General features: G+C 41.4%; 1 protein-coding gene across 4 annotated transcripts in view; it reads left to right on the top strand.

Moving 5' to 3' along the window:
* Ash2l (ASH2 like, histone lysine methyltransferase complex subunit) overlaps positions 1 to 24,893 on the top strand; it is a 30,893-nt gene extending 6,000 nt beyond the window's left edge. For 3 of the 4 annotated variants that reach the window (XM_090353909.1, XM_090353911.1, XM_090353912.1), the window contains exons 4-17: positions 1,340 to 1,428; positions 2,243 to 2,337; positions 3,351 to 3,446; positions 4,619 to 4,714; positions 5,251 to 5,326; positions 6,328 to 6,345; positions 7,777 to 7,870; positions 9,842 to 10,059; positions 11,636 to 11,803; positions 12,032 to 12,225; positions 20,015 to 20,107; positions 22,611 to 22,709; positions 24,036 to 24,095; positions 24,197 to 24,893. In XM_090353909.1, the coding sequence (XP_090210035.1) occupies positions 1,340 to 1,428; positions 2,243 to 2,337; positions 3,351 to 3,446; positions 4,619 to 4,714; positions 5,251 to 5,326; positions 6,328 to 6,345; positions 7,777 to 7,870; positions 9,842 to 10,059; positions 11,636 to 11,803; positions 12,032 to 12,225; positions 20,015 to 20,107; positions 22,611 to 22,709; positions 24,036 to 24,095; positions 24,197 to 24,304 (1,504 nt within the window). In that variant the 3' untranslated portion in view covers positions 24,305 to 24,893. The remainder of the gene's footprint in view (positions 1 to 1,339; positions 1,429 to 2,242; positions 2,338 to 3,350; positions 3,447 to 4,618; positions 4,715 to 5,250; positions 5,327 to 6,327; positions 6,346 to 7,776; positions 7,871 to 9,841; positions 10,060 to 11,635; positions 11,804 to 12,031; positions 12,226 to 20,014; positions 20,108 to 22,610; positions 22,710 to 24,035; positions 24,096 to 24,196) is intronic. The other variant, XM_090353910.1, reaches the window with a different exon arrangement.
* The last annotated feature ends 507 nt before the right edge of the window (positions 24,894 to 25,400 follow it).

Raw genomic sequence — 25,400 nt, 5'->3', positions numbered from 1 at the left:
TTGGTTTTGGTCAATCATGGGTCTTGAACTCTAGGCCTGGGCACTACCCCTGAGCTCTCAGTTCAAGGCTAGCATTCTACCACTTTGAGCCACAGTACTACTTCTGGTTTTCTGGTTGTTATTGGAGAGTCTCGTGATCCTCATATTTCAATTTCCTGAATAGCTAGGATTACAGGCATGAGCCACTGGTGCCCAGCCCTTGTACTCTTTAGGTGCTAAAAGAGATAAAATAACCTAGATAGGGGGCCACTGAGAGCCTTCCCCATGCCACATTATCTGCTGTGGTGAATAATGTTTCTGTGTGTCAAAAATGTAGGGCTAGGGGCTGGAAGTTTGGCCTAATGGTAGAGTGCTTGCCTAGCATGCACGAAGATCCAGGTTTGATTCCTTGCTACCACACACATAGAAAAAGACAGAAGTGGTGCTGAGGCTCAAGTGGTAGAGTTCTAGCCTTGAGCAAAAGAAGCTCAAGGATAGTGCACAGGCCCTGAGCTTAAGCCCAGGACAGGCAAAAAAAAAAAAAAAAAGAAAAGAAAAAGCCAGATGTGGTACTGTGGCTCAAGTGGTAGAGCTCTAGCCTTGAGAGAACCCAAGGATAGTGTTCAGGCCCTGAGTTTAAACCCAGGACTGACCAAAAAAAAAATGTAGAGCTGGAGGTATATATGGCTCAAGTGATGGAGGGCCTGCCTAGCAAGCATGGAGCCCTAAGGCTGAACTTCTCCAAAATACTCAGGGGAAGAAAAAAATAAATAAATAAAATTATATATATATATATATATATATATATATATATATATATATATATGGATGTATTGGTATTGATGACCTTATGTTTTTAGTATGGTGACAGTTTTTATCTAACTTTTACTAAGGAGAAGTTGACTTCTTTTTCAAAAAGTAGTATAATGTGTTGAGGTGAGCATAATGAAGCATGTTTATAGTCCCAGCTCTCAGGAGACAGAGGCAGCAGGATTGTGAGTTCAAGACCAACCTGAGCTACATAGACGTTACATTCAGCAAAATAAAAAAAAGAAGCCGGACAAGGTGGCTCATGCCTGTAACCCTAGCTACTCAGAAGCCTGAGATCTGAGGATCACAGTTCAGAGTCATCCCGGGCACTAACGTCTGAGAGACTCTAATCTCCATTTAACCGCTAGAAAACTGGAAGTGGTGTTCTGATTCAAGGGGTAGGGCAGTAGCCTTGAGCTGAAGAGCTCAGGGACAGCACCTAGTCCAAGCCCTATAACCAACAATAAATAAAGAAATAAAAAGAAAAGGAAGGAAGGAAAAAATGTGTGTTTTTAGTGGTTCACTAATCTATAATTTGGCTCATCTGCAGATCCTGTCTCCCTTTCATGACCAACTACAGTTTTCATTGTAATGTATGCCATCACAGCGGGAATACCTATTTCCTCCGGAAGCAAGCAAGTAAGAACAATTAGGATATTTCACAAATGATTGTTCACTGGAAAGTTAAGTTTGAATTTAGCTTGGGATAATTATTGTTGACCCATATCAAAACAAATAATGACTTCACTTTTGACTACTCTAGAAGTTACTTTGTTGTTTTACCTTGTTGCATATTACCTCTGATAGAATGTATTACATAGCTGGGAGCAATGGCTCATCTTGGTAATCCTAGCTACTCAAGAGGCTAAGATCTGAGGATGGCGGTTCAAAGCCAGCCTGGGCACTAAAGAATGTGAGACTTTTATCTCAATTAATTACTAGAAAATGGGAAGCAGGGATGTGGCTCCAGGGATAGGGCCTTGAGCTGTAGAGCTCAGGGACAATGCCCAGGCCCAGGTGTAGGGTGGTAGCCTTGAGTGGAAGAGCTCAGGGACAGTGCCCAGGCCCAGAGTCCAAGCCCCATGACCAACAAAAAAGAAAGATGGGGGGGGGAGAAATGATTACAGAGGGTGGGAATGTTGCTTAGATGTAGAGTGTCTACCTAGCATGCAAGAAGCCCTGGGTTCGATTCCTCAATACCACATACACAGAAAAAGCCAGAAGTAGCATTGTGACTCGAGTGGCAAAGCACTAGCCTTGAGTAAAACGTATCCAAGAACAATGCCCAAGCCGTGAGTTCAAGCTCCAGGACTAGCAGAAAGAAAGAAAAGAAAGAAAGGGAGGGGGGAGGGAGGCAGGGAAGGAAGGAGGGAGGAAGGGAGGGAAGAAAGAAAAAAAGGAGAGAGAGAAGAAATGTATTACAGGTAATGATTTTCCTTTTTGTTTTTGATAGATTTAAAGGAAATGTGCCTTAGTGCGTTAGCCAATCTAACATGGCAGTCCAGAACACAGGATGAACATCCAAAAACTATGTTCTCCAAAGATAAGGTAGCTATATAATTAATATAATTATGATTATGTTAAAGAATGGGTTTGGAACTTCTAAATATATGCTTTAACAACAATGACTTTCTCCCTAATTTTCTTTTTTCTTTTGCTAGTTGTAGGCTTGAGCTCAAGGCCTGAGCACTGTCCGTGGGCTATCTCAAGGCTAGAGCGCTACTACTTGAGCCTTAGCACCACTTCTGGCTTTTTTCTATGTATGTGGTACCGAGTAATCGAACCTGGGTCTGCTAGCCATGCTAGTGCATGCTAGGCAAAGCACTCTACCACTAGGCCAATTTCCCGGCCTCTCCGTATTTTTTTTTTTTGTAGAGTATTTGTCTTTTTTTTTAATTATTAAAGAATTTATTAACATTGATTTTTACATCATATTTCAAATGACGTATTTAACACACAAATATTCAAGAAGGGAATCTCTATATACAGTCACTGGCACTTAGATTTTAGAACATAATTAAAATTAGGCTGATGGTCTGTATGTCATAGATACATATCAATCTATGTATTATGTCTATAGAGTCATAGATTTTTATGTCTATGTAGTTGTGTTTATATTTCCAATACCATGTCCATAGCATTGAGTATGCAAATATTGAGTCCTTGCTCTTGTATTGTTTGGATCTAATAGCCACATATAAAGGATAACATGTGCATTTTGTTCCTTTGGTCTTGACTTAGTCAACATGATTCGCTCTAGATTTCATCCACTTCCCTGGGAATGCCATTATTTTATCTTGTCTCTCCCTAATTTTTTGAATAGAAGAGTTTTTCCCCCCAATTGTATTAGAAGCCATAAGTAGATAGATGTTTTTATGTGATCCTCAAACATATTTGTGTTGTTTGGAAGCAATTAAATATTTAGTGATTAAAGGTTGAAAATGTTTTTTTGTTGTTTTTTAAATAGATCCTAACAAGATCTTTGAAAATGGGGCCCCTTTCTTTAAGAGCATAACTTTGAAAACTATTATGTCTTAATGTATTTTATCTTTAAAAATTAGGATATTATACCCTTTATTGATAAGTATTGGGAGTGCATGACAACCAGACAGAGACCTGGGAAAATGACTTGGCCAAATAACATCGTCAAAACAATGGTAAGTAGACTAAAATTTATAACAATGAAATTTTTGTAAGTTTACAATAGTTTTCAAGTATAGGTCCAATGAGTTATAGATTATATTTAAGTGAACATCATTCTTCTTACTGGTGCCAGTGGCTAATGCCTGTAATCTTAGCTACTCAGGAGGCTGAGATCTGAGAATTGTCTTTTAAACCCAGACTAGGCAGGAAAAGTCTGTGACACTCTTATCGCCAATTAACCACTTAAAAAGCTCTACGTGGAACTGTGGTTCTAAAATCTAAGTGCCAGTGGTAGAATACTATCCTTGAGCAAAAAGAAGCTCAGGGATAGTGCCCATGCCCTAGCAAAAAAAGAAGACCCAAAACTAAACCAAATTGATATTATAATTTAAGAGAGGAACTGGTGAGTTAAGAGTAAGCTGTTTGACTCAGACAGGTGGCTCATGCCTGTAATCCTAGCTACTTAGGAGGCTGAGATCTTAGGATCAAAGTTCAAAGCCAGCCCAGACACAAAAGGACCTGAGACTCTTCTCTCCAATTAACCTCTAAAAATGGGAAGTGAGGTTTGGCTCAAAGGTAGGTCAGTATCCAAGGCCGAGTTCAAGCCCCATGACCCACCAGGAAGAAAAAAAGAGTAAGCTATTAGGGCCTGGAGTGTGGCCTAGTGATAGAGTGCTCACCTATCATGCATGAAGCCCTGGATTAGATTCCACGGTACTACTTACCTAGAGAAGGCCAGAAGTGGCCCTGTGGCTCAAGTGACAGTGTGCTAGCCTTGAGCAAAAAGTGTACAAGGACAATGCCCAGGCCCTGAGTTCAAGCCCCAGAACTAGCAAAAAAAAAAAAAAAAAAGTAAGCTATTAATAGTGAATAGTTTTGTGAGGTAGAAGGCTAGAAGAATATTATTCTAACTATAATATTTGTGTTGTTTATTTATTTGCTTATTTATGGTGCTGGTACCATAAATAAAGGTCAAGGCCAACACTATCTCTAAGCTCTTTTGCTCAATACTTTACCGCTTGAGCCACAGTGCTACATAGAATTAATAATCCCCACAGACTTTACTTCCTTGGCAGACTTTGAGCCATGATCCACAGGTCTCAGCCTCTAGGTAGCAATCTAGGCTATCTGTGCCATCTCTAAGTATAACATTTTCATTAATATTGAGATTCTGTTTTCCTTTTAGAGTAAAGAAAGAGATGTTTTCTTGGTAAAGGAACATCCTGATCCAGGGAGTAAAGATTCAGAAGAAGATTACCCCAAATTTGGACTTTTGGATCAGGTACATTTATTTGCTTCATGTTCTCTTTTTTATTTGAAAATAGAGAATCAGATTGTGTTTACATGTATATATATGCCACTACCCATAACGTGATGGAGTCTACCACATTATGGGCTTGTAACAGCAATCCGAGTGGCTACCTTAAATCCTACTGTTCAGTATTGTTCAGTGATTGAGTGCTTGCCTAGCATATGTAATGGGCTCCTGTTCTATCCCCAACACTGCAAGTAAATAATTAACCAACCAAAAGAAAAAAGTGAATGGGACTATGGGCAGAAGTCCCACAGGGGATCTGTGTCCAAGGGGCTTTATTGCTCTAGTTGCCATGCTGCAGTTCCCCCTCCACCCTGGTTGATTGGTTATTTGGTTAATTAAATCACCTGACCTGTTGTCAGCATGCCACCAGCTCAATTCTCCAGCTAGTTGAAACTCCTTTAGGAGTTTTCATGTAATTACAGTTTCTCATTATTTTTTATTAGTGCCATATTAATTTGTTTATGTAGTTTCCTTTTTTATTTGGATATTTTTTCTTCCAGGATCTTAGTAACATAGGTCCTGCATATGACAACCAAAAACAAAGCAGTACTGTGTCTACCAGTGGGAATCTAAATGGTAAGTTTTTCAGTGTGTCATTTTCGAAATATTTTTTAAGGTATAATTGTGCCTAAGATTGGACTTCTTTGGGATGACCCAAACCTGGATATGTTCTAACATGCTTTAAAGTTCAGAATGCAGTTTTTATCATCAAGTCAAGGATTTTGCAGAGGAGAATTTTGGTCATAGCACAACTTTTGTTTTTTGTTTTAGAATCTTAGTGGTACTTACTAACTGTACAAGTTGATGTAATTCACTGTGATATTTCATTACATGCATATATCATGCATTGATGAGGTCTGTTCACCCACAATTTGGTTCTGAGTAAGATAGATTTAGCATAAGACAAGGTACAATTTTAAGGTTTAGATTTACTGTTTATACTGACTGCCATCTATATCTTTACAGTTAATAATTTAGATAAATATAGTTTTTTTCCACTCTGTAATTCAGCTTTCTCTGTCCATTTTCTTATTTCTCTTGCTCCATTTAATTTCTAAAATTTCTTTTTGTGTGTGTGCCAGTACTGGGACTTGAACTCAGAGCCTGAGTACTGTCCCTGAGCTTTTTGCACAAGGCTAGCGCTCTTACCACTTGAGTTACAGCACCACTTCCAGCTTTTTCTGTTTATGTAGTGCTGAAGAATCAACCCAAAGCTTTGTGCATACCAGACAAGCACTCAGCCATTAAGCCACATTTCTACCCCAATTTCTATAATTTTTCACCCAGTGTGTTCATATGACAGCATTTCCCTATGGAATACCACCTGTGGCATATTTATTTGTGTTTGGTAACATACCCATGGGCAAATGCTTGTCAGTAATGATAATCTAGGAAGACTGAGGAAAGCTGAGAAGTAGCTAACTAGTCATCATGGCATCATTAACTTCAAAAGTGAGAGCATCTTAAGTATTTACTCTAAGATGGGTTAGAAATGTATTTGTGTATCTCTTTCACCATGTTTTCTTGTGTAATTGTTACAATTTGACAAATACATGGTGCCACTTCTGTTCCTACAGGTGGAGCCACTTTTGGAGGTGAATTCCTCCTCTGTCTTCTTTCAGCCCCTCAGACTTAAGTATTTTGTGGTTTGGAAAATGCTTTTTGCTGAGTTGTGGTAGAAGCTAAACCTAAATAATTTTAAAGCCTTGTGAAAGTGGTGGCAATAGCACTTAATATAAATAGTAGTTCAGTTAAATGTTAGTAATTAAAAGCTTCTATGTTGTCATATTCTGCCTAACATGGCCAGCAGTTCCTTTAGTATTGCCTCTTTCCTTTAAGATGAGTCCAGAAATAATGATTTAAAAAACCTCCTAGTGTTCTGATTGATGATAATGATAATGACATTGCAACAGTTTAACATTAAACTGTTTAGGAGAAGTAGGAAGTAGAAATCTGATGTGTTCATGAAAAGAAATTCTACGTCTGCATCTGGTCCTGTGTATGCAGAATATGACCTACCCTCAATGTCTTGATCCTTTTTATTGCAGCAGAAGTGCTGATAATTTCCAAGCTTGCCCAAATTTATATATAGCACTCTATGCAGTTGTTTATATAAAGGTGTTTTCCTGCAGTTCAGGGACATTTTTTGGAAGGAGGGAGAAACAAACTGATAGGAATGATAGAACTGGGGAAAAAAAATTGAAGTATCTATTTCCGATATACACAAGGTAATATTCCTTGTGGCTTTAATATATTGACAAATGATTTTGGTTAAAACATATAAATTGTCTACTGATATTTGTCCTTAATTCCACAAGCCAGATTAGTCTAACCTAAATTTGATGACACTGACACACTTGTAATAAATGTATTGACAAATGGATGTGGAAGTAAAACTTGCCTACTAAATCAAAACTCCTTTCTTACCTCTATCATGTAACCATGGTAAATATTGGGCAGTACTGGAGAGAAACACCTTTTTAGTACTTCTGTTTCTGTTTCCATGTTTGATGTACTTTTGTCTTGTTGGATATTAAAGTGCTTTAGCAGACACTGTGCCTTTATTATGTTTACAAAATATATTGTGCAGTTCAAGCAAGTGAACATGAGCCCAAAGTGAGGACATTTTCATTATGGATGTTCGTATTGGTCTGAGTGGGGCAAAAACATGTACCCATGCAGTTCTTTCATCCTTTTTGGCTATGGGTTCTTGGAATCTGAAAGGGGGCAGGTGCATTTGTGTCACATCCTCAAAAGTATGCTAGTAGTTGCAGTTCATTAAGAAAGGGAAGTTGGAGATTTAGCACAATTATTACTAGTGCTAGATATATTTGAGAACCCAATGTTTGGGACTGTATGACACTGAGTACTTTCAGAACCAGGCTAAAATCTGATCTGTTTTCAGGAGAAAACCCTCCTGTGGTGTTACACAAATGCACACGGGGTGTATTAGTCCCTGTGGAATTACAGTATTCAGTAGTGTTTCCATTACAACTCAGTGAAAGTGATCTGCTTTCTCTTCAAAGGGGGAATCGCAGCAGGAAGCAGTGGAAAAGGAAGAGGAGCTAAGCGCAAACAACAGGATGGAGGGACTACAGGGACCACCAAGAAGGCCAGGAGGTGGGAAGAGCCCTTCTCCCCCCAGCTCCTATTTGATGCTGGCAAAGTCTGCTACAGGATAAAGAATTGTATTCTTAGCTGGGCACAGTGGCTCACGCCTGTAATCCTAGCTACTCAGGAGGCTGAGATCTGGGGATCTCGGTTCAAAAGCCCAGCCCGGGCACTAAAGTCTGTGAGACTCTTATCTCCAGTTATCTATCCAGAAAGCCAGAAGTGGCACTATGGCTCAAGGGGTAGGGCCGTAACATTGAGCTGAAGAGCTCAGGGACAGTGTGCAGGCTCAGAGTTCAAGCCCCAGAACCTACCAAAAAAAAAAAAAAAAAGAATCATATTCTTCAGTAGTTAAGTGTCTGAGGCTCAAAATAAAAAGCATGTTACCAGGCCAGGAGTTTCACCTAGTGATAAAGTACTTGCCTAGCATGCACAAAGACCCAGGTTCGATTCCTCAGTACCATGTACATAGAAAAAAGCTAGAAATGGTACTGTGGCTCAAGTGGTAGAGCTCTAGACTTGAGAAAGTCCAAGGACAGTGCTCAGGCCCTGAGCTCAAGTCCAGGACTAGCAAAAAAAAAAAAAAAAAGTATGTTACCAGGCCTGCTGCTTGTCTGTATTTTCAAAGCCTTGGACCAATGAGCAGAATAAGCCCACTATAAGTATTCTGTTTTATATACTTGTAACCACAGAAACAGACACAGAGTTCTCTGGTCTGGGTTTATATAAAATTCCCCTGGACCAGGAGTTTGGCCTAGTGGTACAGTGCTTGCCTAGCATGCACGTAGACCCAGGTTTGATTCCTCACTACCACATATATAGAAAAAGCTGGAAGTGGTGCTGCGGCTCAAGTGGTAGAGCTCTGGTGTTAAGAAAGCCCAAGTGGGGCTGGGAGTTTGGCCTAGTGGTAGAGTGCTTGCGTAGCATGCATGAAGACCCAGGTTCGATTCCTCAGTACCACATACATAGAAAAAAGCCAGAAATGGTGCTGAGGCTCAAGTGGTAGAGCTCTAGCCTTGAGAAAGTCCAAGGACAGTGCTCAGGCCCTGAGCTCAAGCCCAGGACTGGCAAAAAAAAAAAAAAAAAAGCCCAAGGACAGTGTCCAGGCCCTGAATTCAAGCTCCAGGACTGGCAAAAAAAAAAAAATCCAGTCCTGAGGATTGAACTTTGGGCCTGGCTTCTCTCCCTTAGCTCATTTTGCTCAAGGCTAGGATTCTACCACTTGAACCACAGCTGGACTTCCAATTTTTCTGTGACTAATTAAGGACCAGCAGCATCTGGCGGCTAACTTACCTTTCTCAAGTTCAGTTCAGGATAGGTAGGATAGAGAGAGTGAAGCTAACTGGATGTTAATTCATTAACTTGTCATGCTTTTTCCTTTCTCTTTGTCCAGTACTGAAGTGCTGAAATTCAGGTCACTTATTTTGACTCGCAAAAAATGCTCATATTTCTGAGTTTATTTTTATTTTATTTTATTTTTTGCCAGTCCTAGGGACTGAACTCAGGGCCTGAACACTGACCTTGGGCTTTCTCAAAGCTAGGGCTCTACCACTTGAACCACAGCACCACTTCAGGCTTTTTCTATGTATGTGTTACCGAGGAATTGAACCCAGGGCTTCATGCATGCTAGGCAAGCACTCTTCCACTAGGCCAAACTCCCAGTCCCATAAAAAATATATTAAAGGAAATCATCTTCCTGCATTTTTCTTCTCCCCTGATAAATAGTGACTGTGCTTATGGACCATCAGTAGTCAGTCTCTTACAGAGAATGAGTCATTTCACCAAAAGGGCATTACAAAATAAAGTAATCCTTTGCACTTTCCTGTTTGGACTGCAGAGGGCAGGATGATCTTATTGAAAAGTATTCAAGAAGTTGCATGGTTTCCAACTGAAATCTAATGAATCAAGTCTTTCTTACAAGTGAGAAGTAGAGGTTAATAGAGCCAGAAGGGCTTTTAATTTTTTTTTTCTGTATTTCAGTGACCCTTTGTTTTCTGCTCAGCGTCTTCCCCCGCATGGATACCCCTTGGAACACCCATTCAATAAAGATGGCTACCGGTATATTCTAGCTGAACCTGATCCCCATGCCCCTGATCCTGAGAAGCTCGAACTTGATTGCTGGGCAGGAAAACCTATTCCTGGAGACCTCTATAGAGCTTGCTTGTATGAACGAGTGTTGTTAGCTCTGCATGATCGAGGTAAGGAAGGTGATATTAGTGTTACTATGTATTCAGGGTTACTTTGGCCTTCTATACCACCTTTGTCCAATCTAGGATGAAATATACATCTTAGTCTGTTACTGCTGTCCCAACCTGTCATCTCTAATGAGACTTAACCAGAATGTGTAAGAGATCATTTCCATTTCTATTTTCCCACATAGTTTGTGCTCATCCTAAGGTTTGACCTTATGGCATGGATACTTAGGGATAACACTCGGGCCTTGAGTTCAGCCCCAGGACCAGCACATTAAAAAAAAAAAAACCTGTGCGGTGGCTCCTAGCTACTTAGGACGCTGAGATCTGAGGATCACAGTTCAAAGCCAGCCCGGGTACTAAAAGAACATGACTCTTACCTCTAATTAACCACTAGAAAACCAGAAGTGGGGATGTGGCTCAAAGGGTAGGGCAGTAGCCTTGAGCTGAAGAGCTCAGGGACAGCGCCCAGGTCCAGAGTTCATGTCCCATGACCCACAAATAATAATAATAATAATATTGATAATAATAATAATAAGAGGGCCGGGAGTTTGGCCTAGTGGTAGAGTGCTTGCCTAGCATGCACGAAGATCCAGGTTCGATTCCTCGGCACCACATACATAGGGAAAAAAAAAAGCCAGAAGTGGTGCTGAGGCTCAAGTGGTAGAGCTCCAGCCTTGAGAAAGTCCAAGGACAGTGCTCAGGCCCTGAGCTCAAGCCCAGGACTGGCAAAAATAAATAAATAAATACAAAAATAAATAAATAAAAATAAGAAGAAGAGTTGGGATGTGGCTTAGTAGTAGAGTGCTTGCCTAACATGCCTGAGGCCTTGGGTTCAATTCCTTGATATCATATAAATAAAAACAACAAAAAAGAAGGCAGAAAAGAAGATAAGAAAAGACTCTTGTAGCTGGGAGCCAGGAGCTCATACCTGTAATCCTAGCTACTCTGAGAATCATGATTCAAAGATAGCCTGGGCAGGAAAGTCCAAGAGACTCTTATCTCCAGTTAAGCCCCAGAAAACAGGAAGTGACACTGTGGCTCAAGTGATAGAGCACCAGACTTGAGCTGAATAGCTTAGGGGCAGCATCAAGGCCCACAGCTGACCAAAAAGAAAAGAAAAAAAAATGAACCACCAATTAACCACCAGAAAACCAGAAGTGAGACTGTGACTCAAAGTGGTAGAGCAAAAAGAGCTCAAGGAGAGTGCCTAAGCCCTGAGTTCAAGCCCTGACCAACAAAATAACTTTCTATTTGAGAGCTGTTGATATGGCTCAAGTGGTAGAACATTTAAACATTTACTTAACAAGATTGAGGACTTCAAACCCCAGTACCATAAAACAAAACTAATACATTTAAGATTATAAATCATAAGATTATTGATTACATTTAAGAAAAAACTAGATGACCTGTTTCTTTTTCTGTTTTGTCTGTATAAGTTTTCGGCTCCTGAACTAAAGATTTAAGCCCCTGACCTAGTATTTTTTACTTCTCATGCTGTCTTATGAAAGTGTAAGGGACTTATGTCTCCAAGAACCTCAAATAAGCCACAGGCATTCTGTTTTCTTCTCCATCACTGCAGCTCCTCAGTTAAAGATCTCTGATGATCGGCTGACTGTGGTTGGAGAGAAAGGGTACTCAATGGTTCGGGCCTCTCACGGGGTGCGGAAAGGTGCCTGGTACTTTGAAATTACTGTGGATGAGATGCCACCAGACACTGCTGCCAGATTGGGCTGGTCCCAGCCCTTAGGTAAGCTAACAAGACAATAAAGAGATTAAGGCCAAGGTCCACCTACCAGGGCTTTAAGACCATAGTTTACTAAATAATTGGCATGAAATTTAGTTCCTAAACATTTATCTGCTTTATAATGCCCCCCCCCCAAAAAAAACAACTGAAAAGGGGTTGAATCTATTTCCTTTAGCAAACCAAAGTTGACTTGTAATCCTCTGACTTTCCTATGTCTTTTTATTGGGACAGGTAACCTTCAAGCTCCCTTAGGTTATGATAAATTTAGCTATTCTTGGCGGAGCAAAAAGGGCACCAAGTTCCACCAGTCTATTGGCAAACACTACTCTTCTGGTTATGGGCAGGGAGACGTCCTGGGATTTTATATCAATCTTCCTGAAGACACAGAGACAGCCAAGTCACTGCCAGACACTTACAAAGATAAGGTGAGCTCATCCTCCCCCAAAGGGTTCCTGTCTTGACCTGTGGTAGCCAAGGCCTGTAGCTGTGGCCTGTGTGCTGCCATGTGATTCTGGTGCACAATTCACATACACACCTCTATTATTAACAAGGTTAGAAGGAATTCAGCCAGTGCCTGGGTACTCATCACCTATATCCTTACCATTGGTGTGTTCATTCTTGAACACACTCCTCTTCACATATATAAGGATGTAAGTCATTAGCTAGATGCAGTGTATCTTTATTTTAGTTTTTCTTTTAATATAAGATTTATTTAAAATGAAACAAATTACAAGTGAATATTTAGAGTTTGTTCTAAACTACTATCAAGATGTATACCTGGTGTGTGTGTGTGTGTGTGGGTGTTGGTTCTGGGGCCTGGGCTTTGTTCTTTTTGCTCAAGACCTAGCACACTACAGCTTTTTGGGTAGTTTTTGGAGATTAGAGTGTCAGAATCTTTCTTGCCTAGGCTGGCTTTGAACTGTGGTCCTCAGATATTAGCCTCCTGAGTAGCTCAGATTACAAATGTGAGCCACTGACGCTGAGCTGATATATATTATGGTCCCTGGATGTTTCCTTTTGGCCTTTTCCTGCAAGTCTCCACCCCCATCCCTAGCCTCATAGGAGCAAACACTATTTTTATTTTTTCACCATACTTTAGTTCTTGTCTGTTCTTTAACTTATACTAATACAGTCTTGCAGGGTGTAATCCTTGGTATCGGGTTTTATAATTTGGCATAATACTTGGTGATACATGTTGTTATTTATTTATTTATTTATTTATTTTTTGCCAGTCCTGGGCTTGAGCTCAGGGCTTGAGCACTGTCCTTGGACTTTCTCAAGGCTAGCACTCTACCACTTGAGCCTCAGCACCACTACAGGCTTTTTGCTATGTATGTGGGGTACCGAGGAATCGAACCCGGGTCTTCGTGCATGCTAGGCAAGCACTCTACCATTAGGCCAAATTCCCAGCCCCCTGTTGTTGTGTTTATATTGTTACATATGTCTGTGATTCCTGCTTACTGTAGCGTAGTTCCCATTGCATGAATGGGGCAAACATGGCATGCTTATCTGTTTTCTTACTGTCGATACTTAAGGTATTTTAAATTTGAATATATTGTAAGGATGCTATGAACATTATTGCACATCTTGGGCTTTCTCAAGGCTAGAACCACTTCCAGCTTTGCTATATATGTGGTCCAGATGAATCGAACCCAGGTCTTCATGCATGCTAGGCAAGCACTCTTACCACTAGGCCAGATTCTCAGCCTTAAAAATTATTAAGTAATTATACAAAGCAGTTTCAGTTCCATAAGTCAGCTTATAAGGGCAGTGTTTCTTGATGAATGTCACCCTTTCTGTTCTTCACCCCTATCTTACCTGCAAGTTAAGTAGTTCAATTTTACATGGAGTATTATGACTGCCTTTACTTTACCCTTCTTCCCTCCATTTGTGTGCCCACTCTTGCCCAGCTCTCAACATGTTTCCACTTTAAGGCATTTCTTTTGTTAAACAGTTATTCAGAGGACTTACACCATTAGGCTCCTCTTCTTCTAGGTATACCATCCTTAAGTCAGTTGAGTTGTTATAGCAGAGAGCCCTGTATGTGATAGTTACATATATATTTACTTTTATAAGAAATTTCCAGGTAGCTAGATGCCAGTTGCTCATATCTATAATCCTAGCTTCCTAAAAGACTGATTAGAGGCTGGTGTAAGCCTGGCCAAAAAGCCAGAAGTTGAACTGTGACTCAAGTAGTGGAATGCCAACTTTGAGAAAAAAAGCTAAGAGATGGTGCCTAGGCCTTGAATTCAAGTCCTAGTAGGGGACACACAAAAAGAATAGATCAAAAAGAAGAAAGAAAGAGAAGGAAGGAAATTATTGGGTAAGAAGTATTGTTGTTTATTATCTGGGAACATAAACGTAGATGTGTGTATAATAATATCATTGTGACTTAAATTAGCATTTTTTTTTTTTTTTGTAGTGCTGGGGACTGAATGTGCGAGGCAGCATTCTTTTTTTTTTTTTTTTTTTTTCCAGTCCTGGACTTGAGCTCAGGGCCTGAGCACTGTCCTTGGGCTTTCTCAAGGCTAGGGCTCTACCACTTGAGCCTCAGCACCATTTCTGGCTTTTTTTTTTCCTATGTATGTGGTACCGAGGAATCGAACCTGGGTCTTGGTGCATGTTAGGCAAGCACTCTACCACTAGGTCAAACTCCCGGCCAGCACTTCTTTGATAGCTACAGATACTGACCTTTTTTTTTTGCCAGTCCTGGGGCTGGAATTCAGGGGCTGGGCACTATCATTGAGCTTTCTCAAAGCTAATGCTCCACCACTTGAGCCACAGCACCACTTCCGGCTTTTTACATGTATGTGGTACCAAGGAATCGAACCCAGGTCTTCATGCGTGCAGGGCAAGCACTTTAACATTAGGCCAAACTCCCGAACCCCAGATACTGAAGTTTTTTTAAATTTCTGTATCTTTAACTAGCTGTTCAAAAGACTTGCCATTTAACAAAGCAGTCTAATAAACTGAACATTTTTCATGATTTTTTTGTATGTGCTGGTCCTGGAACTTGAACTCAGGGCATGGACACTGTCCCTGAGCTTTTGTGCCCAAAGTTAGTACACTACCACTTTGCACCACAGTGCCATTTCCATTGTTTTGGTAGGTGGAGATAAGATTCTCGTGGGCTTTTCTGCCCTGGCTGGCTTTGAATGGTCATGGCAATTTCAGGGATCACCTATCGTGGGAGATATCTCCAGGAAAAACTCCTGCAATCGCACTGTTACAGAATTGACTGTATTACTTCTTGGTGGATTTTCATCTATGACAGGGGATTCTGGAATGTATTTACATATTGTTTTAAAAATCCTACCACACAATGATGCCACAATAAGTGAACCATGGTATGACAAGGGTCTACTATACTCCATTCTCAACTTCCTGAGTGGCTAGGATTCCAGGCTACCAAGCTGGCCTAGTTTTCATGTTCTTATCATTTCTCTGTCTTGTCTAAAATCTCTGTATTTTACCTCTTTTTATTTATTTTTGCTTATTTACTTTTACCAGTCCTAGGGCTTGGACTTGGGGCCTGATCACTGTCCTTGGGCTTTCTTAAGGGTAGGGCTCTACCACTTGAGCCACAGACCACTTCCGGCTTTTTTTATGTGTAGATACCGAGGAATCAAACCCCGGTCTTCGTACTTGCTAGGCAAGCACTCTACCACTAGGCCAAATTCCTAACCCCTTTACTTCTTTTTAAATTGGATTATCTTGTTTGTTTATTTTAAAGGTATTTTATCCTAGTCTGTCATTGCTTGTACTTTTTTCCTTTTTCTCTGTTTTGGGCACTGAACTTTAATACCTGCACATGCTCAGTGAGCACTACCACTGAGTACTGCTCCCAACTGTATTTTTTTTTTTTTTTTTTGGTTAAGGTGTACAGAGAAGATAGAGAAGGTACTTTTTTTGTAGTTCAAGTAATGAGCTCCTTCCTTCCCTTTTTTCTTTCTTTCTCCTTCTTTCCTTTCTTTCTGCCAGTTCTGGGGCTTAAACTCAGGGGCGTACTGTCCTTGAACTTCTCTTGCTCAAGGCTAGCACTCTACCACTTCAGCCACTTTGCCACTTCTGGCCTTTTCTGTTTATGTGATATTGGGGACTCTATCCCAGGGCTTCATGAATGTAAAGCAAACACTCCACCATTAAGCCACATTTCCAGCCTATGAGTACATTTCTTTTTGGACATTGTCATCCCTTTCTTCCTTATCCCTGTCCTTGCCTACAAGTTGCATAGTTCATTTTCAACATAGTATCTACTGAGTACCCTAGCTATATTTGTTCACCCTCTTTTGTCCTTTCTCAAAAAACAGAGCAAACAAATGAAAAAGAACAAAAAACTAGAAGCAAAACCATCTCCACCAACAATAGCAGCATAGAAGCTCCATGTTTCCATTTCCTAGAATTTGTATTCTTTTCTTAATGATAGCCTCTGGTAAAACAGTTCTCTTTGTGTGTGTGTCTGTGTGCCAGTCCTGGGATTTGAACTCAGGACCTTGATGCTATCGTTGAATTCTTTCCCTCGAAGCTCATGCTCTTCCTCTTGAGCCAAAACTCCATTTCCAGCTTTTTGGTGGTTTATTGGAGATGAGTCTTTGAAACTTTTGTACCGGAGCTGGTGTTGGACCAGGATCCCCTGGGTATTTAGGATTACAGGTATGAGCAACTAGTGCCCAGCCAAAGTTTTGTTTTAATTAATTAATTAATTTATTTATTTTTGTGGGTTGAAGGTTTTGAACTTGGCCTGGGCGTTGTCCCTGAGCTCTTCAGCTCCAGCCCTACCCTTGAGCCAAGCCCCACTTCCTGTTTTCCAGAGGTTAATTGGAGATAAGAGTCTCAGATCCTTTTGTGCCCGGGCTGGCTTTGAATGTCTATCCTCAGATCTCAGCTTCCTGAGTAGCTAGGATTACAGGCGTGAGCCAGTGTGCCTGGCCAGTTTTAATTTTTATGAAATCTTAACTTGTCAGATACTTCTGTTAGTCTAGACTGGCTTCAAACTTGCAATCTACCTGCTTTAACCTTCTAAGTACTGGGTTTACAGCTAGATTTTTTAACAGTTTTTTTTTCTGTGATTTACAAATGTTAGGGGAATTCAAGTTATGAAAATATTCTCCTGTTTTTCTTTGAAAGCATCAAGCTTTTAGCATTTGCATTGATGGCTGATCTATCTCAAATTAATTTTTTGTGTATAGTATAAAAGTCAAGATTTAAAGAAATACTTTGTTTCATAAGCAGGGGCGGCAGTGACTCACGCCATTAATTCTAGATACTCAGGAGGCTGAGATCTGAGGATTGTGATTCAAAGCCAACCTGGGCATAAAGGTCCCTGACATTCTTTTTTTTTTGCCAGTCGTGGGCTTGAGCTCAGGGCCTGAGCACTGTCCTTGGACTTTCTCAAGGTTAAAACTCTACCACTTGAGCCTCAGCACCATTTCTGGCTTCTTTCTATGCATGTGGTACTGAGGAATCGAACCCCGGTCTTCGTGCATGCTAGGCAAGCACTCTACCACTAGGCCAAACTCCTGGCCCCGTCCCTGACATTCTTATCTCCAATTAATGACGGAAAAAACAGAGGTGGTGCTGTGGCTCAAGTGGTAAAGCACTAGCCTTGAGCTGAAGAGCTCATGGACACACCCAGGCTCAGATTTCAAGCCCCACGACTGACAAAAAAGAAATATTTTGTTTCATAGGAATATTGCTATATTCCAGTGCCATTATTTCTTTCTCCACTGGATTTCTTTAGTATTCTTAGTGCAAATGAAATGTCCTTTTGAGTAGAAGCTTATCTGGGCTGTATATTCTAGAGCAGTATTTGTTACCTTTTATACTAGCAGTAGTGTGTATTATTATAGCGCTATAGTAGTACAGTATGTTGGGGTTTTTTTTGCCAGTCCTGGGGACTTGTTAGGCTGGCACTCTACCACTTAGTCCTTGCATATCTACCATGCTCTTAGCCCTTGAACATTTGTTTCTAATACTATGCCCATACAACAGAATACCATGGATCTGTTTAAAATAAATGATTTCTGGGGCCAGGAGTTTGGTCTAGTGGTCGAGTACTTGCCTAGCCTGCACAAAGACCCGGGTTTGAGTCCTCGATACCACATACATAGAAAAAGGCAGAAATGGGCTGTGGCTCAAGTGGTAGAACTCTAGACTTGAGAAAGCCCAAGGACAGTGCTCAGGCCCTGAGTTCAAGCACCAGGACTAATAAGAAAGAAAGAAAGAAAGAAAGAAAGAAAGAAAGAAAGAAAGAAAGAAGAGAGAGAGAGAGAGAGAGAAAGAAAGAAAGAAAGAAAGAAAGAAAGAAAGAAAGAAAGAAAGAAAGAAAGAAAGGAAGGAAGGAAGGAAGGAAGGAAGGAAGGAAGCAAGCAAGCAAGCAAGCAAGCAAGCAAGCAAGCAAGCAGGCAAGCAAGCAAGCCTGGCACTGGTGGTTGAGGCCTGTAATCCTAGCTACTAAGGAGGCTGAGATCTGAGATCGTGGTTCAAAGCCAGCCTGGGCCCAAAAAATCTGTCAGACTCTTATCTCCCATTAAGAGCCTGAAAGCTGGAACGAGTGCTGTGGCTCAGGTGTTAGAGCAATAGCCTTGAGCTGAAGAACTCAGGGACAGCACCAGTGTTTAAGTCCCACGACCGACAAAAAGTAAAATAAAATAAACAAATGATTTCCAATTTATATTGTTGAGCGCAAAGCTCAAGATACAAAGCAATTTATAGTATTTTTGCTTTTTTACTTTTACCGGTCTTGGGGTTTGAACTCAAGGCCTGATCACTGCCCTTGGACAGTGCTCAACGCCAGTGCTCTGCCACTTGAGCCACAGCACCACTTCTACTTTTTTCTGTGTATGTGTATTGAGGAACTAAACCCAGGGCTTTGTGCATGCTAGGCAAGCACTCTACCACTAGTCCACGCTCCCAGCCCCTGATGGATATTTTTTGTGAATATTTTAATTTTGGAGATACTAAAAATGGATTTATCTTTTCTGAAAGAATATCAGATCACTGTTATAGTATTTGTTTTTACAAGGTAAACTGGAGTGATAAAAGGTAAGTCAAAGGAAAAACTTTGTTGTAATTGTGTATATCTTAAGAACTTTTTTACTATGTCTCATCCATATTTGTGCAAAGAAAATTAAAGTTTTAAAATTAATGTCATGTATTTATTTTTTAAGTGAATAGTTAAATAGATTCTTGGAGCCTACCAGAAAGAAAGAAATGACCTTAAGGAAAGAGGTATTTAAGGAGAAACAGCCAAAAAAAATTAGGGGAGAGAACAGTGCTTTCAGAATGTTGTTATAGCTAGGCATGGTGTTACGCAGATATAATCCCAACACTTTGGAGGGAAAGACAGGAGGATTGAGAGAGAATTCTGGGCCTGCGTGGGCTGCATAGTGAGTTCAGGTCAGTCTACATACATAGAAAGATCCTGTTTCAAAAAAATGTATTTTCCAGGTACTGGTGGTTCATACCTATAATCCTAGCTACTTAGGAAGCTGAGATCTGAGGATCTAGGTTCAAAGCCAGGTGGGCATGAAAGTCCATGGGATTCTTATTTCCAATTAACTACCAGAAAACTGGAAGTGGTGCTGTGGCTCAAAGTGGTAGAGTATTATCCTTAAGCTGAAGAGCTCAAATATAGGGCCCACGCCCAGAGTTCAAGCCCCACAACCAACAATAAAAAGTTGTGTGGCTGGGAATGTGGCCTAGTGGTAGAGTGCTTGCCTAACATGCATGAAGCCCTGGGTTTGATTCCTCAGAAAAAGCCAGAAGTGGTGCTGTGGCTCAAGTAGTAGAGTGCTAGCCTTGAGCCAGAAAAGCTCAGGGACAGTGCCTAAGCCCTGAGTTTAGTCCCCAGGACTGGCCAAAATAAATAAATTTGTTATAGTTAAGGCCCTGTGAAATTATCATTTCTTTCAGTGAGATTTATGGAAAAAGTGTGGATTGATTGAGGCATGTGTGTTGTGGTAAGAATACATTTCATCAGATTATCTTTGCAAATGATTTTTTAATGAAAATATAAACAGGGTTGGCTTGAGGGGCACATAATTGTTCAAAATTTGGCAAAACTCTATATAAAAGATTTCTGGTTTGTGATGCAGAGCACAAGGACACCATGCCGTTTGTGTAAGTGTGACTGTGACTTTATTTTCTCCATGATGCTGTTGCTCTGATGCACCAATGTCCTTTATTTTTTTTTCTTTTTCCTCTCTTTTCAAGGCTTTGATAAAGTTCAAGAGCTATTTGTATTTTGAGGAAAAAGACTTTGTGGATAAGGCAGAGAAAAGCCTAAAGCAGACTCCCCACAGTGAGGTGAGTCATGGTTACTAAAAGGTCAGAAGTATGAGGCTTTGAAGACAGATCCTCCCATAATGATAAGCGTGAGGCAAATGAGAGGCCCAAAGAGGAATAAAGTAGATCCTTTAACATAGAGGTCTACCTATCAGTTGAGCAAGCTCACAGAGCTGCTTAATGATTGAGTGCTATCTGTGGTACCATGATGTGACTGCGAGAAGCATGGCAGTGTTCTATGGGTACAGTAGAAAAAGGGGTACAAGACTTAAAAAAAAAAAAAAAAGAAGAATGGCTTGACCAGGAACGACTACACAGGCCCCTGAAGGAGCAAATCTAGGATCTTCACATCAGAGGAGGAACTAAGTGCAGACAGAAAAGCACAACTAAGGGATAGAGATATCACTGTGTGATTTGGAGCCACCAAGAACCCTGATAGCTCGCTCTGTACTCTAGAGCTCACAGTTAGGGAAAGGGTGGCATATCTGGACCAGCCTTGAACAGCAATCAAAGGAGAAGAGGGTACAATGGGGAGTGGAAAATTCTGAGCTGAAAACATTTTTGTAGCTGGCGCCTGTAATCCTAGCTATTCAGCAGACCGAGATCTGAGGATCAAAGTTCAAAGCCAGCCCAGGCACAAAAGGACCTGAGACTCTTATCTCCAATTAACCTCTGGAAAATGGGAAGCTGGGCTTGTTTCTAGGGTAGGTTGGTAGCCTAGAGCTGAAGAGCTCAAGGACAAGGCCCAGGCCCAGGGGTAGGGTGGTAGCCTTGAGTTGAAGAGCTCAGGGACAGCACCAAGCCCAAGTTCAAGCCCCATAACCCACAAAAAAGAAAAAAAAACAGGACTGGGAGTTTGGCCTAGTGGTTAAAGTGCTTGCCTAGCAGGCACGAAGACCCGGGTTCGATTCCTTGGTACCACATATATAGAAAAAAAAAAAGCCAGAACTGGTGCCGAGGCTCAAGTGGTAGAGTTCTAGCCTTGAGAAAGTCCAAGGACAGTGCTCAGGCCCTGAGCTCAAGCCCAGGACTGGCAAAAAAAAAAAAAAAAAAAAAAACCAAAAAACAAAACCACCACCAACAGCAGCATATTTTTCTGTAAAAAATGCTATAGCATACGCTAGTGGTAGAGTGCTCATCTAGGATGTACAAAGCCCTGGATTCGATTCTTCAGTACCATATACACAGAAAACGCTGGAAGTGACACTGTGGTTCAAGTGGCAGAGCGCTAGCCTTGAGCAAAAAAAGTGTCTAGGGACAGTGCCCAGGCCCTGAGTTCAAGTCCCAGGACTGGCAAAAAAAAAAAAAAGCCTGTGCAGTGGCTCATGCCTGTAATCCTAGCTATTCAGGAGGCTGAGATCTGAGGATTGCAGTTCAAAGCCAACCCAGGCACTAAAGACCTTATCTCCAATTAACCCCCAGAAAGTGGCACTGTGGCTCAAGGGGTAGGTCGGTGGCCTTGAGCTGAAGAGCTCAGGGATAGCGCCTAGGCCCAGAGTTCAAGCCCCATGACCAACTGAAAAAAAGAAAAATGTTATAAAGCCACCTGGGATGGGAATAGAAGTGGTAATAGGAGAAATGAAACTAAAGTTGTAGTTGTTTAGGGGAAAGTGTGTGTACATATCTATGTCTCACACATATGTGTATAGTTATATGGGCATAAGGGAAATAGTTAATGGATCTAAGGATGATGTAGCTAGGTGAAAGTTGCTTTTATTTATTTTTACTTATTTTATTTATTTTTGCCAGTCCTGGGCCTTGAACTTAGGGGCCTGAGCATTGTCCTTGGGTTTTCTCAAGGCTAGAGCTCTACCACTTGAGCTACAGCACCACTTCTGGCTTTTTTCAATGTATGTGGTACCAAGGAATTGAACCTGGGTCTTCGTACATGCTAGCAAGCACTCTTCCACTAGGCCAGACTCGTGGCCCTGAAAGTTGAAAGTTGCTTTTGCTTGAAAGGCAGTTCTCATGATAATTAGGGGAGAGAAAGGACAAAAAAAGAATCTAGGCACTATGACAGAGACGCTTTAAGAGAACATATTAAATGAAAACATAAGAAATGAGAACTTGAAAGAGAAAGTTACTGCTGCTTTTGGCTAAGATCAAGTTAGTATCTGTCAAAATATTATGCAAACTTAAGATGCGAGACAGGCAACACGTCCTTGGAATAAACAGGTAATTGGAAGTATAGAGACATTTTTAAAGTGTTCTCCAACCGAGGTTTTTTTTTTTGTTTTTTTTTTTTTTTTTGTGGGTCATGGGGCTTGAACTCGACCTGGGCACTGTACCTGGGCTCTTCAGCTAAAGGCTGCCACCCTACCCTTGAGCCAACCCCAACTTTCCCTTTTCTAGAGGTTAATTGGAGATAAAGAGTCTGAGGTCCTTTTGTGCCGGGCTGGCTTTGAACCTTGATCCTCAGATCTCAGCCTCCTCAATAACCAGGATTACAGGCATGAGCCACAGTGCCCAGCTCTTTTTTCTTTTTAAAGAAAAATCTGAAATAAAGTCATAATTTTTGTTTCAGATAATATTTTATAAAAATGGTGTCAACCAAGGTGTTGCTTACAAAGATATTTTTGAGGGAGTTTACTTTCCGGCCATCTCACTGTACAAGAGCTGCACGGTATGTATTATATCCTTCTCACCCAGTAGACAGAATTCAAGAGAAATATGAGGATACGTTAAGGGAGAGCTGTTGATTCTGCTCTAGAATGAAACATAAGCAGCCTCAGCGATGTGGGAATAAGTATGAAGCTTATTGTTACTGTGTCTTTTGCACTTGTTTAGTATTACAATATCGAGGCTTGAACTCGGTGCTGGGGTTTCTGAGGTAGTCAAGACACTCTATTGTTGAGCCCGACAGCCAATTCTTTCTTTGCACTACTCATTTTCAAGTTAGCTTCCTGATGGCACAGGCCTGGACCTCACTTTACCGGTTGTTTAGACTTCCTGTTGTAGAGAGATGATTGGGAGATTCCACCACTTTCAGCTTTTTCCATTGAGTTGATGACTGGAATTTTTCTGCTAGGGCTTTGCTACAACTATAATCCTTCAGATCTCAGGCTTCCAAATAGCTAGGATTACAGGCATGCACTCCCAGCACCTGGCTTTCTCTACTTAATTCTTAATAGGCATTATGATGTTGACTACTTTTGTTTATTTATTTATAAACATGGGACTTGAACTCTGGGCCTCGGTGCTGTCCCTGAGCTCTTCAGCTCAAGGCTACCCCTTGAGCCATGGCCCCACTTCCCATTTACTAGTTGTAAATTCTTTTAATACCCGGGCTGGCTTTGAACTGCAATCCCCAGATCTCAGCCTCCTGAGTAGGATTACAGGCATGAGCTACCTCACCCTGATAAAAAAAAATTTTAGGACCTCATCTCAACAGCAAAGGCTGGGCATGGTAGCACACACCTATCTTCCTGGATATAACAGGAAGCCTAAATAGTAGGATTGTGTGTCTGTACCAGCCTGAGCTAAAAGGCTCTGTACCAGCAAAAAGTCTGGAAGCATGTTTCAAGCAAAAGATGCCTGCCTAGCAAGTGTAAAGCCCTGAGTTCAAACCTCAGTACTGCCCTCCAAAACAGGGACAGAAGCAAATCCTTCCCTGTCATATTAACTTTTCAGCCAAGCATGCTAGGTAAGTCAAGAGAATCACAAGTGCCAGTATAGTCTGGGCTATTCCTCATAAAAACGGCTAGGCAGTAATATTGCATGTGATAGAGGCAGGAGGATTATAGTTGTTTTGGTTGAGGCCACGCTAGGCAGAAATGAGCCCTAGACCCTCTCTGTTAAACAAAAACCAACAGAGCGTGGGCTGCGGGGAGGGGGAGGGGGCCGCACACCCATGGTGCCTACAAGTATAGGGCACTTAATCCCTAGAACTAGAGGGAGAAAGGTAATCTTTTATTTTATTTCTCCTCATGTGTGCCTGCATTCACTTTAGGTTTCCATTAACTTTGGACCCTGCTTCAAGTATCCGCCAAAGGACCTCTCGTACCACCCTGTGAGTAACATGATGCCATGCGCTAGCATCGTCAGCGTGTTTCTTGCTGAGGCTCTTCTGATCCCCCCATTTTCCTATTCTGTTTTCTTTTCTTCCTGCAGATGAGTGACATGGGCTGGGGCGCTGTGGTAGAACACACGCTGGCTGATGTCTTGTATCATGTAGAGACAGAAGTGGACGGGAGGCGAAGCCCTCCCTGGGAACCCTGACTCACCCCTCTTGGTATTCACGTGGACTTTCTGAGAAGCAAGACTGAGGTTTTTGTTTTTCAATTGAAAAGTCTTCTCCCAAAGATACTGAGAAAAACGGCCCAGTTTCAGCAGGCTAAAAAAAGACTGGGTAGGGCTAAGGGAGACCCCTACCCTTCACACTCCCTCCCCAATTCCAGTGATGGCTCTTTCTCTGCGTGCCCTTCAGCTATCAGCTGCTGGCCTCTCGGGTCCCATGAACTCCCTGTGAAACTGGTGCTGTGCCACATCCCTGTCGGTGGGACTTGTTACCCTGATGTGTTTTCTAAGGAGTGAATTGTCGAAGCAGCTAACGAACTTAAAGACATTTCTTTGTGTGGCCTTTGACTCACCGGATCGCCATGTAGGTGGTGACCTATTTCTGAAAATAGCTGAAATCAATGGCTGTACATTCTAAATCCATCAACTAAAAGCTGTTTTTGGGGGGTGAGGGGTTTGGAAATCTCTGAAACTACTAGTCTTTAGAACTATAATTTTGAAAGAACTTGCCTGCAGCTTTAACAATTAGAATTCTTCCCCCAATAAAACTTGTTTTCAAGTTTACGTGGCACTTGGCTTCCCTTCAAGTTGAGTTTCTCTTAACATAGCTCTTATTCTCACTGGCCAAATCAAACCCTCTGTGCTGTGAAAATTGAAATCTAACTTGATAGAATCTTAGTTTAAAAGAGTGAATCCAGTTGACTACCCATTGCTCACATGGTAATACTAGCTACTCACAACGCTCAGAGCTAAGGATCTCCATTTGAAGCCAGTTGGAAGCACACAAATCTGTGTCTCTCTCTGTGTGTGTGTGTGTGTCTCTCTCTCTGTCTCTCTCTCTCTCTCTTTCTTTTTTGGCTGTGGGGCTTGAACTCAGAGCCTGGGCTTGGTCCCTGAGCTCTTTTGCTCAAGTATAGTGCTCTACCACTTTGAGCCACAGTGCCCCTCCCACATATAAGGCTTTTATCTCCAATTAGCTAGCAAAACGCCAGAAGTAGCATCAAAAGGAAGGTGAAAAGCTGATCTAGAGGCCTGGAGTTCAACCCCAGTACCAGCACATACACATACACATACACTT

The sequence above is a fragment of the Megascapheus bottae genome, chromosome 20 (assembly GCF_031878675.1).
Source record: "Megascapheus bottae isolate mThoBot1 chromosome 20, mThoBot2.hap1, whole genome shotgun sequence".
NCBI classification, from domain to species: domain Eukaryota; kingdom Metazoa; phylum Chordata; class Mammalia; order Rodentia; family Geomyidae; genus Megascapheus; species Megascapheus bottae.
Note: the sequence above shows the minus strand (reverse complement) of the source record. Positions and strands in the feature narration are given on the sequence as shown.